The sequence below is a fragment of the Salvelinus namaycush genome, chromosome 13 (genome assembly GCF_016432855.1).
Source record: "Salvelinus namaycush isolate Seneca chromosome 13, SaNama_1.0, whole genome shotgun sequence".
NCBI classification, from domain to species: domain Eukaryota; kingdom Metazoa; phylum Chordata; class Actinopteri; order Salmoniformes; family Salmonidae; genus Salvelinus; species Salvelinus namaycush.
This window is the reverse complement of record NC_052319.1, coordinates 44,433,543-44,454,081: the sequence shown is the minus strand read 5'-3', so window position 1 is coordinate 44,454,081 and position 20,539 is coordinate 44,433,543. Positions and strand designations below refer to the sequence as shown.

At 45.2% G+C, this 20,539-nt stretch overlaps 1 protein-coding gene across 1 annotated transcript in view; it reads left to right on the top strand.

Annotated features, from left to right (window-relative positions):
• Positions 1–420: 420 nt before the first annotated feature.
• Positions 421–20,539, top strand: part of LOC120058147 (syntaxin-binding protein 5-like) — a 129,686-nt gene continuing 109,567 nt past the window's right edge. The window contains exons 1-4 of the mRNA XM_039006614.1: positions 421–603; positions 1,359–1,695; positions 12,060–12,135; positions 12,292–12,350. Of these exons, the coding sequence (XP_038862542.1) occupies positions 421–603; positions 1,359–1,695; positions 12,060–12,135; positions 12,292–12,350 (655 nt within the window). The remainder of the gene's footprint in view (positions 604–1,358; positions 1,696–12,059; positions 12,136–12,291; positions 12,351–20,539) is intronic.

Here is a 20,539-nt window from a genome sequence, read left to right as displayed (position 1 = left end):
TCCCATCACTGACCATGTGGTCTGTAGTTGGAGCAGTATCTCCATCACTGAGCATGTGGTCTGTAGTTGGAGCAGTATCTCCCATCACTGAGCATGTGGTCTGTAGTTGGAGCTGTATCTCCATCACTGAGCATGTGGTCTGTAGTTGGAGCAGTATCTCCCATCACTGAGCATGTGGTCTGTAGTTGGATCAATTGCCTCTTCCACCTACTGTATTACAATTCAACTCAACGGGGTAAATTTGTACCTGATGTGGATATGGCCTGTGTTATTTTATAGCCTACTCTGTTTTGTTTCAGTGCACCCTCACTGTAAGGAGACATTGGATTTATGAAGTACCTCGACTCCAAGACTTCTGTCATTTAGAATTAATAAATTAATATCCATCTATATTGCATCCCAGATGTATTAAGTCTTGGCATGCCTGCCCTGACTGTCACGCAGCCTGCCCTGACTGTCACGCGGCCTGCCCTGACTGTCACGCGGCCTGCCCTGACTGTCACGCGGCCTGCCCTGACTGTCACGCGGCCTGCCCTGACTGTCACGCGGCCTGCCCTGACTGTCACGCGGCCTGCCCTGACTGTCACGCGGCCTGCCCTGACTGTCACGCGGCCTACCACAGAGGGGGGCTTTTCTTTCCTATGTATTATATATTTTTTAAATGGCTGAAGTCAAGAATGCTACCTTTCATATAAATGAGTGGTAAATGACTAATCATTTAGCTTACATAATTACTCCTCAGTCTATCTATAGCAAAACCCACTGCCAAATCTGTCTAACTTTCAATGTCTCACCAATACATTTCCAAAGGGGGAAATTAAAGCAACTAGCTTTTGACACGATGACTGCAGTTCAATTTAATGTGTTTCCTAGATGTTCTTGAACAACTCACACCGGAACAGGAACAACTCACACCGGAACAGGAACAACTCACACAGGAACAGGAACAACTCACACAGGAACAGGAACAACTCACACAGGAACAGGAACAACTCACACAGGAACAGGAACAACTCACACAGGAACAGGAACAACTCACACAGGAACAACTCACACAGGAACAGGAACAACTCACACAGGAACAGGAACAACTCACACAGGAACAGGAACAACTCACACAGGAACAGGAACAACTCACACAGGAACAGGAACAACTCACACCGGAACAGGAACAACTCACACCGGAACAGGAACAACTCACACAGGAACAGGAACAACTCACACAGGAACAGGAACAACTCACACAGGAACAGGAACAACTCACACAGGAACAGGAACAACTCACACAGGAACAGGAACAACTCACACAGGAACAGGAACAACTCACACAGGAACAGGAACAACTCACACCGGAACAGGAACAACTCACACCGGAACAGGAACAACTCACACCGGAACAGGAACAACTCACACCGGAACAGGAACAACTCACACCGGAACAGGAACAACTCACACCGGAACAGGAACAACTCACACCGGAACAGGAACAACTCACACAGGAACAGGAACAACTCACACAGGAACAGGAACAACTCACACCGGAACAGGAACAACTCACACAGGAACAGGAACAACTCACACCGGAACAGGAACAACTCACACCGGAACAGGAACAACTCACACCGGAACAGGAACAACTCACACAGGAACAGGAACAACTCACACCAGGGGAGAAAATGTACAAAGCGAAGGGAGGTAAGATGTAGGATATTCATTCTACGCTGATATAGCCTACAATGTGTCACCGAAAGCCAAATGACACACGGCATGTACATGAAGACAAAACAAGTGTGGGATAATTTTAGCATCGTGACCCGTCAGGGACATCAAGATGTCAGTGGCTGCTGTCCATCTTCCTTCCGTATGGGACCTAATTGACAGTAAGTGTGCTTTTGGGGGGGGAATATATGAGCTCTAATACGAAACAGGCAGGATGCAAGGCCTTGTTAGGCTAGGACTAATCTTATATGAGAGTGATCACAATTAAATTAAAAGGAAGTTTACTCCTGCAATAACATTAGGCCCATATTACGCCGACCCACTCCTTTACGGATGTAATGGCATCTGGAAATACATTAATTCAGTGAGGATGAACACTATCGATTGATTGGAGGAATCTGAAGCGAGAACACGACACACACACACTCACACAGTGTCGTCAACAACAGAACTCTCAGAGGAAATGCCTCAGCAGTCTGAACTCTGTAATGAGGAAAAGTGAATTAAAGTCTGCCAGAGAGAGAGAGAGAGAGAGAGCTGAAGTACCGTTCCTACACTGCAATGAAATGATCCTTTATTTAGCACACAATGGAATAAGGTTTTGGAGAGAGACGATCAATAGTAATTCCTCCCGATCATAATCGTCAAGATATACTTCTCTGTTGAAATGATTCTCATCAATTCCCTAAAGAGAGACACAGGCCTGTGCAAGATCAATACAACTATGGGGCTGTGGTTTCTTAGCTTAATTCATTCAGCACTCATATTGCGTGTTGGCCTGCCGTGCCATGAGGATCATATAATACTACAGAGACTCTTAATAAATTATCAAGGTAATGGTTACAGCAGTAGTCAGGGTAGAGTTACTATACTAGCTGAAGGTAAGGGTTACAGCAGTAGTCAGGGTAATTACTATACTAGCTGAAGGTAAGGGTTAGAGCAGTAGTCAGGGTAGAGTTACTATACTAGCTGAAGGTAAGGGTTAGAGCAGTAGTCAGGGTAGTTAGTATACTAGCTGAAGGTAAGGGTTACAGCAGTAGTCAGGGTAGTTAGTATACTAGCTGAAGGTAAGGGTTACAGCAGTAGTCAGGGTAGAGTTACTATACTAGCTGAAGGTAAGGGTTACAGCAGTAGTCAGGGTAGAGTTACTATACTAGCTGAAGGTAAGGGTTAGAGCAGTAGTCAGGGTAGTTACTATACTAGCTGAAGGTAAGGGTTACAGCAGTAGTCAGGGTAGAGTTACTATACTAGCTGAAGGTAAGGGTTAGAGCAGTAGTCAGGGTAGAGTTACTATACTAGCTGAAGGTAAGGGTTAGAGCAGTAGTCAGGGTAGTTAGTATACTAGCTGAAGGTAAGGGTTACAGCAGTAGTCAGGGTAGAGTTACTATACTAGCTGAAGGTAAGGGTTAGAACAGTAGTCAGGGTAGAGTTACTATACTAGCTGAAGGTAAGGGTTAGAGCAGTAGTCAGGGTAGAGTTACTATACTAGCTGAAGGTAAGGGTTACAGCAGTAGTCAGGGTAGTTACTATACTAGCTGAAGGTAAGGGTTAGAGCAGTAGTCAGGGTAGAGTTACTATACTAGCTGAAGGTAAGGGTTAGAGCAGTAGTCAGGGTAGAGTTACTATACTAGCTGAAGGTAAGGGTTAGAACAGTAGTCAGGGTAGGGTTACTATACTAGCTGAAGGTAAGGGTTAGAGCAGTAGTCAGGGTAGAGTTACTATACTAGCTGAAGGTAAGGGTTACAGCAGTAGTCAGGGTAGAGTTACTATACTAGCTGAAGGTAAGGGTTAGAGCAGTAGTCAGGGTAGAGTTACTATACTAGCTGAAGGTAAGGGTTAGAGCAGTAGTCAGGGTAGTTACTATACTAGCTGAAGGTAAGGGTTAGAGCAGTAGTCAGGGTAGTTACTATACTAGCTGAAGGTAAGGGTTAGAGCAGTAGTCAGGGTAGTTAGTATACTAGCTGAAGGTAAGGGTTAGAGCAGTAGTCAGGGTAGTTACTATACTAGCTGAAGGTAAGGGTTACAGCAGTAGTCAGGGTAGTTACTATACTAGCTGAAGGTAAGGGTTAGAGCAGTAGTCAGGGTAGAGTTACTATACTAGCTGAAGGTAAGGGTTACAGCAGTAGTCAGGGTAGTTACTATACTAGCTGAAGGTAAGGGTTAGAGCAGTAGTCAGGGTAGAGTTACTATACTAGCTGAAGGTAAGGGTTACAGCAGTAGTCAGGGTAGTTACTATACTAGCTGAAGGTAAGGGTCAGAGCAGTAGTCAGGGTAGAGTTACTATACTAGCTGAAGGTAAGGGTTAGAACAGTAGTCAGGGTAGTTAGTATACTAGCTGAAGGTAAGGGTTAGAGCAGTAGTCAGGGTAGAGTTAGTATACTAGCTGAAGGTAAGGGTTACAGCAGTAGTCAGGGTAGAGTTAGTATACTAGCTGAAGGTAAGGGTTAGAGCAGTAGTCAGGGTAGAGTTAGTATACTAGCTGAAGGTAAGGGTTAGAGCAGTAGTCAGGGTAGAGTTACTATACTAGCTGAAGGTAAGGGTTAGAGCAGTAGTCAGGGTAGTTACTATACTAGCTGAAGGTAAGGGTTACAGCAGTAGTCAGGGTAGAGTTACTATACTAGCTGAAGGTAAGGGTTACAGCAGTAGTCAGGGTAGAGTTACTATACTAGCTGAAGGTAAGGGTTAGAGCAGTAGTCAGGGTAGTTACTATACTAGCTGAAGGTAAGGGTTAGAGCAGTAGTCAGGGTAGTTACTATACTAGCTGAAGGTAAGGGTTAGAGCAGTAGTCAGGGTAGAGTTACTATACTAGCTGAAGGTAAGCGTTACAGCAGTAGTCAGGGTATAGTTACTATACTAGCTGAAGGTAAGGGTTACAGCAGTAGTCAGGGTAGAGTTACTATACTAGCTGAAGGTAAGGGTTACAGCAGTAGTCAGGGTAGTTACTATACTAGCTGAAGGTAAGGGTTAGAGCAGTAGTCAGGGTAGTTACTATACTAGCTGAAGGTAAGGGTTACAGCAGTAGTCAGGGTAGTTACTATACTAGCTGAAGGTAAGGGTTAGAGCAGTAGTCAGGGTAGAGTTACTATACTAGCTGAAGGTAAGGGTTAGAGCAGTAGTCAGGGTAGAGTTACTATACTAGCTGAAGGTAAGGGTTAGAGCAGTAGTCAGGGTAGAGTTACTATACTAGCTGAAGGTAAGGGTTAGAGCAGTAGTCAGGGTAGTTACTATACTAGCTGAAGGTAAGGGTCAGAGCAGTAGTCAGGGTAGTTACTATACTAGCTGAAGGTAAGGGTTACAGCAGTAGTCAGGGTAGTTACTATACTAGCTGAAGGTAAGGGTTACAGCAGTAGTCAGGGTAGAGTTAGTATACTAGCTGAAGGTAAGGGTTAGAGCAGTAGTCAGGGTAGAGTTACTATACTAGCTGAAGGTAAGGGTTAGAGCAGTAGTCAGGGTAGAGTTACTATACTAGCTGAAGGTAAGGGTTAGAGCAGTAGTCAGGGTAGTTACTATACTAGCTGAAGGTAAGGGTTACAGCAGTAGTCAGGGTAGAGTTACTATACTAGCTGAAGGTAAGGGTTAGAGCAGTAGTCAGGGTAGTTACTATACTAGCTGAAGGTAAGGGTTACAGCAGTAGTCAGGGTAGAGTTAGAATACTAGCTGAAGGTAAGGGTTAGAGCAGTAGTCAGGGTAGAGTTACTATACTAGCTGAAGTTAAGGGTTACAGCAGTAGTCAGGGTAGTTACTATACTAGCTGAAGGTAAGGGTTACAGCAGTAGTCAGGGTAGAGTTACTATACTAGCTGAAGGTAAGGGTTAGAACAGTAGTCAGGGTAGAGTTACTATACTAGCTTTAGGTAAGGGTTAGAGCAGTAGTCAGGGTAGAGTTACTATACTAGCTGAAGGTAAGGGTTAGAGCAGTAGTCGGTAAGAGTTACTATACTAGCTGAGGTAAGGGTTTAGAGCAGTCGTCAGGGTTAGAGTTACTATACTAGATGAAGGTAAGGGTTACGACAGTAGTCAGGGTAGTACTATACTAGTGAAGGTAGGGTTAAAGACAGTATCAGGTAGAGTTACTATACTAGGCTGAAGGTAAGGGTTAGAGCAGTAGTCAGGGTAGAGTTACTATACTAGCTTTGGTAAGGTTAGAGCAGTATCAGGGTAGAGTTACTATACTAGATGAAGGAAGGGTGAGAGCAGTAGTAAGGGTAGTTACTAACTAGCTGAAGGTAAGGGTTAGAGCAGTAGTCAGGGCTAGAGTTACTATACTAGCTGAAGGTAAAGGGTTACAGCAGTAAGTCAGGATAGTTAGTATTACTAGCTGAGGTAAGGGTGAGAGCAGTAGGCAGGGTAGAGTTACTATACTAGCTGAAGTAAGGGTTACAGCAGTAGTCAGGGTAGAGTACTATACTAGCTGAAGTAAGGGTTACAGCAGTAGTCAGGGTAGTTACTATACTAGCTGAAGGGAAGGGTCTACAGCAGTAAGGTCAGGGTAGAGTTACTATACTAGCTGAAGGTAAGGGTTAGAAAAACATTAGTCAGGGTAGAGTTTTTTATATACTCGCTGAAGGTAAGGGTTAGAGCAGTAGTCAGGGTAGAGTTACTATACTAGCTGAAGTAAGGTTAGAGAAGTAGTCAGGGTAGGTTAATATACTAGCGAAGGTACGGGTTACAGCAGTAGTCAGGGTAGATTTACTATATAGCTGGAAGGTAAGCGGTTAGAGCCGTAGTCAATGGTAGATACTATACTAGCTGAGGTAAGGGTTAGAGCAGTAGTCAGGGTAGAGTTAGTTATAGCTGAAGGTAAGGGTTAGAGAAGTAGTCAGGGTAGAGTTACTATACTAGCTGCAGGTAAGGGTTAGACAGTAGTCAGGGTAGAGTACTATACTAGCCTGAGGTAAGGTTAGAGCAGTAGTCAGGGTAGAGTTACTATACTAAGCTGAGGTAAGGGTTAGGCAGTAGTCAGGGGAGAGTTACTATACTAGCTGAAGGTAAGGGTAGCAGCAGTAGTCAGGGTAGAGTATGTATACTAGCGAAGGTAAGGGTAGAGCAGTAGTCAGGGATAGAGTTTACATATACTAGCTGAAGGTAAGGGGGTAGCAGCAGCATCAGGAGATTTGACTATACTAGCTTGAAGGGTAGGTTAGAGCAGTAGTCAGGGTAGAGTTAATATACTAGCTGAAGGTAAGGGGTAGAGCAGTAAGTCAGGGAGAGTTAGTATAGTAACTCTACCCTGACTACTGCTCTAACCTTACCTCAGCTAGTATAGTAACTCTACCCGACTAACTGCTCTAACCCTTACCCTTCAGCTAGTATAGTAACTCTACCTGACTATGCTCTAACCCTTACTTCAGCTAGTATAATAAACTCCTACCCTGACTACTGCTGTAACCCTTACCTTCAGCTAGTATAGTAACTCTACCCTGACTACTGCCTCAACCTTACCTTCAGCTAGTATAGTAACTCTACCCTGACTACTGCTCTAACCTTACCTTCAGCTATATAGTAACTCTACCTGACTACTGCTCTACCCTTTACCTTCCGCTAGTATAGTAACTCTACCCTGACTACTGCTCTAACCCTTACCTTCAGCTAGTATATAACTCTACCCTGACTACTGCTCTAACCCTTACTTCAGCTAGTATAGTAACTCTAACCTGACTACTGCTCTAACCCTTACCTTCAGCTAGTATAGTAAATCTACCCTGACTACTGCGTAACCCTTACCTTCAGCTAGTATAGTAACTCTACCCTGATACTGCTCTAACCCTTACCTTCAGCTAGTATAGTAACTCTACCCTGACTCTGCTCTAACCCTTACCTTCAGCTAGTATAGTAACTCTACCGACTACTGTTTAACCCTTACTTCAGCTAGTATAGTAACTCTACCCTGACTACTGCTGTAACCCTTACCTTCAGCTAGTATAGTAACACCCTGACTACTGCTGTAACCCTACCTCAGCTAGTATAGTAACTCTACCCTGACTACTGCTGTAACCCTTACCTTCAGCTAGTATAGTAACTCTACCCTGACTACTGCTCTAACCCTTACCTTCAGCTAGTATACTAACTACCCGACTAAGCTGCTGTAACCCTTACCAGCTAGATAGTAGTAACTCTACCCTGACTACTGCTCTAACCCTTACCTTCAGCTAGTATAGTAACTACCCTGACTACTGCTCTAACCTTACCTTCAGCTAGTATAGTAACTTACCCTGACTACTGCTCTAACCCTTACTAAGCTAGTATAGTAACTCTACCCTGACTACTGCTCTAACCCTTACCGTTCATAGTATAGAACTCTACCCTGACTACTGCTCTAACCCACCTCAGCTAGTTATAGTAAACTACCTGACTACTGCTGTAACCCTTACCTTCAGCTAGTATAGTAACTCTACCCTGACTACTGCTCTAACCCTTACCTTCAGCTAGTATAGTAACTCTACCCTGACTACTGCTCTAACCCTTACCTAAAGCTAGTATAGTAACTCTACCCTGACTACTGTTCTAACCCTTACCTTCAGCTAGTATAGTAACTCTACCCTGACTACTGCTGTAACCCTTACCTTCAGCTAGTATAGTAACTACCCTGACTACTGCTGTAACCCTTACCTTCAGCTAGTATAGTAACCTACCCTGACTACTGCCTAACCTTACCTTCAGCTAGTATTCTAACTCTACCCTGACTACATGCTGTAACCCTTACCTCAGCTAGTATAGTAACTACCCTGACTACTGCTCTAACCCTTACCTTCAGCTAGTATAGTAACTCTACCTGACTACTGTTGTAACCCTTACCTTCAGCTAGTATAGTAACTACCCTGACTAATGCTCTAACCCTACCTCAGCTAGTATAGTAACTCTACCCTGACTACTGCTCTAACCTACCTCATCAGTATAGTAACTCTACCCTGACTACTGCTCTAACCCTTACCTTCAGCTAGTATACTAACTCTACCCTGACTAAGCTGTAACCCTTACCTTCAGCTAGTATAGTAACTACCCTGACTATGCTGTAACCCTTCCTTCAGCTAGTATAGTAACTACCTGACTACTGCTGACCCTTACTCAGCTAGTATAGTAACTACCCTGACTACTGCTCTAACCTTACCTTCAGCTAGTATGTAACTCTACCCTGACTACTGCTCTAACCCTTACCTTTAGCTAGTATAGTAACTCTACCTGACTACTGCTCTAACCCTTACCTTCAGCTAGTTATAGTAACTCTACCTGACTACTGCCTAACCCTTACCTTCAGCAGTATAGTAACTACCTGACTACTGCGTAACCCTTACTCAGCTAGTATAGAAACACCCTGACTACAGCTCTAACCCTACCTTCAGCTAGTATAGTAACTACCCTGACTACTGCTGTAACCTTACCTTCAGCTAGGATAGTAACTCTACCCTGACTACTGCTGTAACCCTTACCTTCAGCTAGTATAGTAACTATACTCTGACTACTGCTGTAACGCTTACCTTCAGTAGTATAGTAACAACTACCCTGACTACTGCTCTAACCCTTACCTTCAGCTAGTATAGTAACTACCCTGACTACTGCTCTAACCCTTACCTTCAGCTAGTATAGTAACTACCCTGACTACTGCTCAACCCCTTACTTCAGCTAGTATAGTAACTCTACCTGACTACTGTGTAACCCTTACCTTAGCTAGTATAGTAACTCACCTGACTACGCTGTAACCCTTACCTTCAGTAGTATAGTAACTACCCTGACTACTGCTCTAACCCTTACTTCAGCTATAGTAACTCTACACTGATACGCTCTAACCCTTACCTTCAGCTAGTATACTAACTCTACCCTGACTACTGCTGTAACCCTTACCTTCAGCTAGTATACTAACTCTACCCTGACTACTGCTGTAACCTTACCTTCAGCTAGTATACTAAACCTACCTGACTACTGCTCTAACCCTTACCTTCAGCTAGTATACTAACTACCCCTGATACTGTTCTAACCCTTACCTTCAGCTAGTATAGTAACTCTACCTGACTACTGCTCTGACCCTTACCTTCAGGCTAGTATAGTAACTACCCTGACTACTGCTGTAACCCTTACCTTCAAGCTAGTATAGTAACTCTACCCTGACTACTGCTCTTACCACTTACCTTCAGCTAGTATAGTAACTACCCTGACTACTGCTGTAACCTTACCTTCAGCTAGTAGTAACTCTACCCGACTACTGCTCTAACCTTACCTTCAGTAGTATAGTAACTACCTGACTACTGCTGTAACCCTTACCTTCAGCTAGTATAGTAACTACCCTGACTACTGCTCAACCCTTACCTTCAGCTAGTATACTAACTAACCTGACTACTGCTCTAACCTTACCTTCAGCTAGTATAGCAACTACCCTGACTACGCTCTAACCCTTACCTTCAGCTAGTATAGTAAATACCCTGACTACTGCTCTAACCCATTACCTTCGCTAGTATAGTAACTCTACCCTGACTACTGCTCTAACCCTTACTTCAAGCTAGTATAGTAACTCTACCCTGACTACTGCTGTAACCTTACCTTCAGCTAGTATAGTAACTCTACTGATACTGCTCAAACCTTACCTTCAGCTAGTATAGTAACCCTACCCTGATACTGTTCTAACCCTTACCTTCAGCTAGTATAGTAACTCTACCCTGACTACTGCTCTAACCCTTACCTTCAGCTAGTATAGTAACTCTACCTGACTACTGCTCTAACCCTTACCTTCAGCTAGTATAGTAACTACCCTGACTACTGCTGTAACCCTTACCTTCAGCTAGTATAGTAACTCTACCCTGACTACTGCTCTAACCCTTACCTTCAGCTAGTATAGTAACTCTACCCTGACTACTGTTCTAACCCTTACCTTCAGCTAGTATTAGTAACTCTACCCTGACTACGCTGTAACCCTTACCTTCAGCTATAGACTACTACCCTGATATGTCAACCCTTACCTTCAGCTAGTATAGTAACTCTACCCTGACTACTGCCTAACCTTACCTTCAGCTATGTTAGTAACTCCTACCCTGACTACTGCTGTAACATTACCTTCAGCTAGTATAGTAACTACCTGACTACTGCGTAACCTTACCTTCAGCTAGTATAGTAACTCACCCTGACTACTGCTGTAACCCTACCTTCAGCTAGTATAGTAACTCTACCCTGACTACTGCTGTAACCCTTACCTTCAGCTAGTATTCTACTACCCTGACTACTGCTGTAACCCTTACCTTCAGCTAGTATACTAACTACCCTGACTACTGCTCTAACCTTACTTCAGCTAGTATAGTAACTACCCTGACTACTGCTCTACCCTACCTTCAGCTAGTATAGTAATTACCCTGACTACTGCTGTAACCCTACCTTCAGCTAGTATAGTAACTCTACCCTGACTACTGCTGTAACCATTACCTTGATAATTTATTAGAGTCTCTGTAAGTATTATATGATCCTCATGCACGGCAGGCCAACACGCAATATAGAGTGCTGAATGAATATAGCTAAGAAACCACAGCCCCATAGTTGTATTGATCTTGCACAGGCCTGTGTCTCTCTTTAGGGAATTGATGAGAATCATTTCAACAGAGAAGTATATCTTGACGATATGATCGGGAGGATTACTATTGATCGTCTCTCTCCAAAAACTTATTCCATTGTGTGCTAAATAAAGGATCATTTCATTGCAGTGTAGAACGGTACTTCAGCTCTCTCTCCTCTCTCTCTCTGGCAGACTTTAATTCACTTTTCCTCATTACAGAGTTCAGACTGCTGAGGCATTTCCTCTGAGAGTCTGTTGTGACGACACTGTGTGAGTGTGTGTGTGTCGTGTTCTCGCTCAGATTCCTCCAATCAATCGATATGTTCATTCCTCACTGAATTAATGTATTTCCAGATGCCATTACATCCGTAAAGGAGGGGTCGGCGTAATATGGGGCTAAGTTATGCAGGAGTAAACTTCCTTTTAATTTAATTGTGATCACTCTCATATAAGATTAGTCCTAAGAACAAGGCCTTGCATCCTGCCTTGTTCGTAGAGCTCATATATTCCCCCCAAAAGCACCAATTACTGTCAATAGGTCCCATACGGAAGGAAGATGGACAGCAGCCACTGACATCTGAGGTCCCTGACGGGTCACGATGCTAAAATTATCCACACTTGTTTTGTCTTCATGTACATGCCGTGTGTCATTTGGCTTTCGGTGACACATTGTAGGCTATATCAGCGTTAGAATGAATATCCTACATCTTACCTCCCTTCGCTTGTACATTTCTCCCCTGTGTGAGTTGTTTTCCTGTAGTTCTTTCGCGTGTGAGTTGTTCCTGTTCCGTGTGAGTGTTCCTGTTCAGGCTGTGAGTTGTCTGTTCCTGTGGAGTTGTTCCTGTTCCGGGTAGTGTTCGTTCAGTGTGAGTTGTTCTGTTCCGTGTGAGTTGTTTCCTGTTCTGTGTGAGTTGTTCCTGTCGGTGTGGTTGTTCCTTGTTCGGTGTGAGTTGTTCCTGTTTCGTGTGAGTTGTTCTGTAGTTAGTTCCTGTTCCGGTGTGAGTTGTTCCTGTTCCGGTGTGAGTTGTCTGTTCTTGTGAGTTTCCTGTCCGTGTGTGAGTTGTTCCTGTTCCTGTGTGAGTTGTTCCTGTTCCGCTGTGGTGAGTTGGTCCTGTTCTGTGTGAGTTGTTCCTGTTCCTGTGTGAGTTGTTCTTGTGAGTTGTTCCTGGTGAGTTGTTCCTGTTCCGGCTGTGAGTTGTCCTGTTCCGGTGTGAGTGTTCCTGTTCCATGTGTGAGTGTTCCTGTTCCTGTGTGAGTTGTTCTGTTCCTGTGGTGAGTGTTCCTGTTCCTGTGGAGTTGTTCCTGTTCCTGTGTGAGTTGTTCCTGTGTGTCTGTTCGGTGTGAGTTGTTCCTGTTCCGGTGGTGAGTTGTTCCTGTTCCTGTTGGAGTTGTTCTGTGTGAGTTGTTCCTGTTCGTGTGGAGTTGTTCCTGTTCGGTGTGAGTTGTTCTGTTCGGTGTGAGTTGTTCAAGAACATCTAGGAAACACATTAAATTGAACGCAGTCATCGTGTCAAAGCTAGTTGCTTAATTTCCCCTTTGGAAATTATGGTAGACATTGAAAGTTAGACAGATTTGGCAGTGGTTTTGCTATAGATAGACTGAGGAGTAATTATGTAAGCTAAATGATAGTCATTTACCACTCATTTATGAAAGGTAGCATCTTGACTTGCCATTAAAAAATATATAATACATAGGAAAGAAAAGCCCCCCTCTGTGGTAGGCCGCGTGACAGTCAGGGCAGGCCGCCGTGACCGTCAGGGCAGGCCGCGTGACAGTCAGGGCAGGCCGCGGACAGTCAGGGCAGGCCGCGTGACAGTCAGGGCAGGCCGCGTGACAGTCAGGGCAGCGCGTGCAGTCCACCGACGTCAGGGCAGGCGCGTGACAGTCAGGGCAGGCATGCCAAGACTTATACATCTGGGATGCAATATAGATGGATATTAATTTATTAATTCTAAATGACAGAAGTCTTGGAGTCGAGGTACTTCATAAATCCAATGTCTCCTTACAGTGAGGGTGCACTGAAACAAAACGAGTAGGCTATAAAATAACACAGGCCATATCCACATCAGGTACAAATTTACCCCGTTGAGTTGAATTGTAATACAGTAGGTGGAAGAGGCAATGATCCAACTACAGACCACATGCTCAGTGATGGGAGATACTGCTCCAACTACAGACCACATGCTCAGTGATGGAGATACAGCTCCAACTACAGACCACATGCTCAGTGATGGGAGATACTGCTCCAACTACAGACCACATGCTCAGTGATGGAGATACTGCTCCAACTACAGACACATGGTCAGTGATGGGAGATTCTGTCCAACTACAGACCACATGGTCAGTGATGGGAGATTCTGCTCCAACTACAGACCACATGCTCAGTGATGGAGATACTGCTCCAACTACAGACCACATGCTCAGTGATGGGAGATTCTGTCCAACTACAGACCACATGCTCAGTGATGGAGATACTGCTCCAACTACAGACCACATGCTCAGTGATGGAGATACTGCTCCAACTACAGACCACATGCTCAGTGATGGGAGATTCTGCTCCAACTACAGACCCATGCTCAGTGATGGAGATACTGCTCCAACTACAGACCAATGCTCAGTGATGGGAGATACAGCTCCAACTACAGACCACATGCTCAGTGATGGGAGATACAGCTCCAACTACAGACCACATGCTCAGTGATGGGTGATACAGCTCCAACTACAGACCACATGCTCAGTGAGGGAGATACAGCTCCAACTACAGACCACTGCTCAGTGATGGAGATAATGCTCCAACTACAGACCACATGCTCAGTGATGGAGATACTGCTCCACCTACAGACCACATGCTCAGTGATGGGAGATACTGCTCCAACTACAGACCACATGGTCAGTGATGGGAGATACTGCTCCAACTACAGACCACATGCTCAGTGATGGGAGATACAGCTCCAACTACAGACCACATGGTCAGTGATGGGAGATTCTGCTCCAACTACAGACCACATGCTCAGTGTGGGAGATACTGCTCCCAACTACAGACCACATGCTCAGTGATGGAGATACTGCTCCAACTACAGACCACATGCTCAGTGATGGGAGATACTGCTCCAAATACAGACCACATGCTCAGTGATGGGAGATACAGCTCCAACATACAGACCACATGCTCAGTGATGGGAGATACTGCTCCAACTACAGACCACATGCTCCGTGATGGGATATACTGCTCCAACTACAGACCACATGGTCATGATGGGAGATACTGCGCCAACTACAGACCACATGCCTCAGTGATGGGAGATACAGCTCCAACTACAGAACACATGGTCAGTGGGAGATACTGTGCTCAACTACAGACCACATGGTCAGTGATGGGAGATACAGCTCCACTACAGACCACATGCTCAGTGAGGAGATATGCCTCCAACTACAGACCACATGCTCAGTGATGGGAGATTCTGCTCCAATACAGAACCACATGCGCTCAGTGATGAGATTCTGCTCCAACTACAGACAACATGCTCAGTGATGGAGATACTGCTCCAACTACAGACCACATGCTCAGTGATGGAGATATGCTCCATCAGACCACATGTAGTGATGGAGATACTGCTCAACTACAGACCAATGCTCAGTGATGGGAGATATGCTCCAACTACAGACCACATGCTGCAGTGATGGAGATATGCTCCAACTACAGACCACATGGTCAGTGATGGAGATACTGCTCCAACTACAGACCACATGGTCAGTGATGGGAGATTCTGCTACAACTACAGACCCCATGCTCAGTGATGGGAGATACTGCTCCAACTACAGACCACATGCATCCAGTGATGGGAGATTCTGCTCCAACTACAGACCACATGCTCAGTGATGGGAGATACAGCTCAATACAGACCACATGCTCAGTGATGGAGAACTGCTCCAACTACGACCACATGCTCAGTGATGGAGATACTGATCCAACTACAGACCACATGCTCAGTGATGGAGATACAGCTCCAACTACAGACCACATGCTCAGTGATGGAGACACAGCTCAACTACAGACCACATGCTCAGTGATGGGAATACTGGGGCGGGGTACAGCTCAGTAAGGCAATACTGCCATCTAGGGACACTTGAATTTTCCAACATGGATTGGTCATGTGATGTTGGGGTACCGAGCAGCATCTTATAAACTCAGCAACAAACAAAAAATGAAACGTCCTTTTTCAGGACCCTGTTCTTAAAAGATATTTGGATTTTTACAAATTATCTTCATAGTAAAGGGCTAAAAACACTGTTTCCCATGCTTATTCAATGAACCATAAACAATTAATGAACATGCACCTGTGGAACGGTCATTAAGACACTAACAGCTTACAGACGGTAGGCAATTAAGGTCACAGTTATGAAAAACTTGGGACACTAGAGGCTCTTCTACTGACTCTGAAAAACACCAAAAGAAAGTGCCAGGGTCCCTGCTCATTTGCGTTAAACGTGCCTTAGGCATGCTGCAAGGAGGCATGAGGACTGCGACGTGGCAGGGCAATAAATTGCAATGTCTGTACTGTGAGACGCCTAAGACAGCGCTACAGGGAGACAGGACGGACAACTGATCGTCCTCGCAGTGGCAGACCACGTGTAACAACACCTGCACGGGATCGATACATCCGAACATCACACCCGCGGGACAGGTACAGGATGGCAACAAAACTGCCGAGTGTACACCATGGAACGCACTCTCCCTCCATCAGTGCTTAGACTGTACGCAATAGGTGAGAGAGGCTGGACTGAGGCTTGTAGGCCTGTTGTAAGGAAGGTCCTCACCGACATCACGGCAACAACGACGCTAATGGGCACAAACCCACCGTCACTGGACCAGACAGGACTGGCAAAAAGTGCTCTCACTGACGAGTCACGTTTTGTCTCACCAGGGCTGATGGTTAGATTGCGTTTATCTTTCGAAGGAGAATGAGCGACACCGAGGCCTGTACTCTGGAGCGGGATCGATTTGGAGGTGGGAGGTCCATCATGGTCTGGGAAGTGTGTCACAGCATCATCGGACTGAGCTTGTTGTCATTGCAGGCAATCTCAACACTGTGAGTTATAGGGAAGACATCCTTCTCCCTCATGTGGTACCTCCTGCAGCCTCATCCAGGACATGACCCTCCAGCATGACAATGCCCCAGCCATATCTCGTTCTGTGCATGATTCCTGCAAGACAGAATGTCAGTGTTCGCCATGGCCAAGCGAAGAGCCGGATCTCATCCCATTGAGCACGTCTGTGACCTGTTGGATCGGAGGGTGGGGCTAGGGCCATTCCCCCCAGAAAATGTCCGGGAACTGCAGGTGCCTCTTGGTGGAGAGTGGGGTAAAATCTCACAGCAAGAACTGGCAAATCTGGTGCAGTCCATGAGGAGATGCACTGCTGTACTAATGCAGCTGGTGGCCACACCAAATACTGACTGTTACTTTTGATTTTGACCCCCCCTTTGTTCAGGGACACATTATTCAATTTCTGTTAGTCAAATGTCTGTGCAACTTTTCAGTTTGTTCAGTGTTGAACTTATGTTCATCAAAAACAGATGAGGACGTTCTTTTTTTGCTGAGTTTACATGTTCTTGGTGTTGGTGCCCTGTCTATTTACATCCATGTGTCAGCCAACAGAACGTTCTGTCTACAGTACGGTCTACAGTACGGTACCGTACAGTCTACAGTACAGTACAGTACACAGTACAGTCTACAGTACGGTCTACAGTACGGTCTACAGTACGGTCTACAGTACGGTCTACAGTACGGTCTACAGTACGGTCTACAGTACAGTCTACAGTACACAGTACAGTCTACAGTACGGTTACAGTACGGTCACATACGGTCTACAGTACGGTCTACAGTGCGGTTTACAGTACGGTCTACAGTACTGTCTACAGTACGGTACACAGTGCTGTTACAGTGCTGTCTACAGTGCGGTCTACAGTGCGGTCTACAGTGCGGTCTACAGTGCGGTTACAGACGGTTTACAGTGCTGTCTACAGTACGGTCTACAGTACGGTCTACAGTACGGTCTACAGTACGGTCTACAGTACGGTCTACAGTTACGGTCTACAGTGCTGTCTACAGTGCTGTCTACAGTGCTGTCTACAGTGCTGTCTACAGTGCTGTCTACAGTTACGGTCTACAGTACGGTCTACAGTACGGTCTACAGTACGGTTACAGTACGGTCTACAGTACGGTCTACAGTGCTGTCTACAGTGCCTGTCTACAGTACGGTCTACAGTACGGTCTACAGTGCTGTCTACAGTGCTGTCTACAGTTGCTGTCTACAGTACGTCTAAAGTACGGTCTACAGTAGGTCTACAGTACGTCTACAGTACGGTCTACAGTACGGTACTACTGTACGGTCTACAGTGCTGTCTACAGTACGGTCTACAGTGCGGTTACAGTGCGGTCTACAGTGCGTCTACAGTGCTGGTCTACAGTACGGTCTACAGTGCTGTCTACAGTACGGTCTACAGTACGGTCTACATACGGTCTACAGTGCTGTCTACAGTGCGGTCTACAGTACGGTCTACAGTGCTGTCTACAGTCGGTCTACAGTACGGTCTACAGTGCTGTCTACAGTACGTGTACAGTGCTGTCTACAGTACGGTCTACAGTACGGTCTACAGTGCTGTCTACAGTACGGTATACAGTGCTGTATAAGTACGGTCTACTGTACGGTCTACAGTACGGTCTACAGTACAGTCTACAGTACAGTCTACAGTACGGTCTACAGTACAGTCTACAGTACAGTCTACAGTACGGTCTACAGTACAGTCGCAGTGCTGTCTACAGTACGGTCTACAGTACAGTCGACAGTGCTGTCTACAGACAGTCTACAGTACAGTCACATGCGTCTACAGTCAGTCGACAGTGCTTCTACAGTACAGTCGACAGTGCGTTCTACAGTCAGTTCTACAGTCTACAGTACGTCGACGTACGGTCGACAGTACAGTCTACAGTACAGTCTACAGTACAGTCTACAGTACGGTCTACAGTACGGTCTACAGTTACGGCTACAGTACAGCTACATACAGTCGACAGTGCGTCTACAGTACAGTTGACAGTGCGTTCTACAGTACAGTCTACAGTACAGTCTACAGTACGGTCTACAGTACGGTCTTACAGTACAGTCTACAGTACAGTCGACAGTACGGTCTACAGTACAGTCTACAGTACAGTCGACAGTACAGGCGACAGTGCTGTCTACAGTACAGTCTACAGTACAGTCGACAGTGCTGTCTACAGTACAGTCGACAGTGGTTCTACAGTACAGAGTCGACAGTGCGTTCTAACAGTACAAGTCTACAGTACAGTCGACAGTACGGTCGACAGTACAGTCTACAGTACAGTCGACAGTGCTGTCTACAGTACAGTTGACAGTGCGTTCTACAGTACAGTCTACAGTACAGTCTACAGTACGGTCTACAGTACAGTCTACAGTACGGTCTACAGACGGTCTACAGTACAGTCTACAGTACAGTTACAGTACGGTCTACAGTACGGTCTAACAGTACAGTCTACAGTACAGTCGACAGTACAGTCGACAGTGCTGTCTACAGTATGCACATAATAGACAACCTGCAGGATCAAGTAATGTTTTACTGGACAATCATGTGTTGAGTGAAAACACGTATTTCAAGGTTGTTCGTCATCTAGCCTACCATCAGCCCCAAAAGGAAGGCAGAATGAAAATAAAAAGATGAGAGAAAACTGATCAGATGAATTCTCGCTACATCATCCCCCTCAGGTACCCTGCATCCCTAAAACATCACCTGGACTGGACCTGCCTCTCTAAATTTAACCTCAGAGGGAGGAGGGAGGGAGCGAGGAGGGTGAATCAGTCTCAAGAGGTAGTGAGGAGAGGCATGAAGGGGGGGAGAGAGGGAAGCGAATTAGCCTCATAGGGAGGGACGCAGGTGAAAGTCATAAGGGGAGGATGAGGGGGAGAGAGGCAGATCAGTGTCACCTTCAACCGTACGTCAGCACCACTTGTTCCAACACATCTGACTGAAGCAGGAGAGACTCACAAACACGCCCCCTAGATCCACCTGCATAACTTTCAAATACAGACGCAGGGCTTATACCTAAACAAGTGGAGGCTTTAAACATATTATTATTATGGTCACAACACAAGTGGAACCCTATTCCCTTTAAAACACTACTTTAGAATAGGACCAGGCGGTGTCTCTGATATTAAACACTCTTCCTCTGAATAGGCACCAGGCGGTGTCTCGGATATTAAACACTCTTCCTCTGAATAGGAACCAGACGGTGTCTCGGATATAAACACTCTTCCTCGAATAGGAACAAGACCGGTGTCTCGGATATTAAACACTCTTCCTCTGAATAGGAACCAGACGGTGTCTCTGAGATTAAACACTCTTCTCTGAATAGGAACCAGGCGGTGTCTCGGATATTAAACTCTCTCCATACCTCTGGCTGGAATACTACCTACAAATGTCATGAGTGTTCTACAGACTAACACTGGAACGGAGTCAGAAGTCTTCGTGGAAAAGTAAAACACTGTATAGTTCATCGTGGCATATAAAACTACCAGAAACCCAACTGGTATTCAAATTATGTGACATTTATTTGACAAAAATAGTAAGCAAGTGACAGAGACAGTAGAAACAGCAGACATAGTAGAGAGCAGAGACAGGTGACAGTAGAAATAGTAAGAAGAGACAGTGGAAATAGACAGTGGAAATAGTAGACAGTAGAAACAGACATAGTTTTAAATGGAATAAGACAAGACATTTGGTACACCGACAGTTGTGAGATCATCTTTAAAATTAAAAATAAACACTAAATGTTTGACAGCACACAAAAAGGCATTCTTATAAATCACAATTCTTAACTCTGATCCTGTATATTTACCGTGTTTACTATTGAACCACTTAAGGGGAAAAAAATAAAGAAACCTGTACTCTCTCTCTAATCAAAACAGGAGGATACTGATGTGCAACCTTGACTTCCAACTGTCAAAGCAGCACTAGTTAAGATACTGAAGACAGGCCATGTGGGCACCAAAATGGACCCCTATTTACAGACCTTATGGACCTGCTCAAAAGTAGTACACTACATAGGAAATAGGGACATTTGGGAAATATGTCTTGATTAGTGGGATTCATCGGCATAACTCATACGAAAGAGCCTTTAAAATTTCCTCGAGAGGAGAAGTAGCAAAAAGACTTGTACTAAAGAAGGACAGTGTAGGTCTGCGATTTGTAGTGTCAGCAAACGGACGTCTGCACGC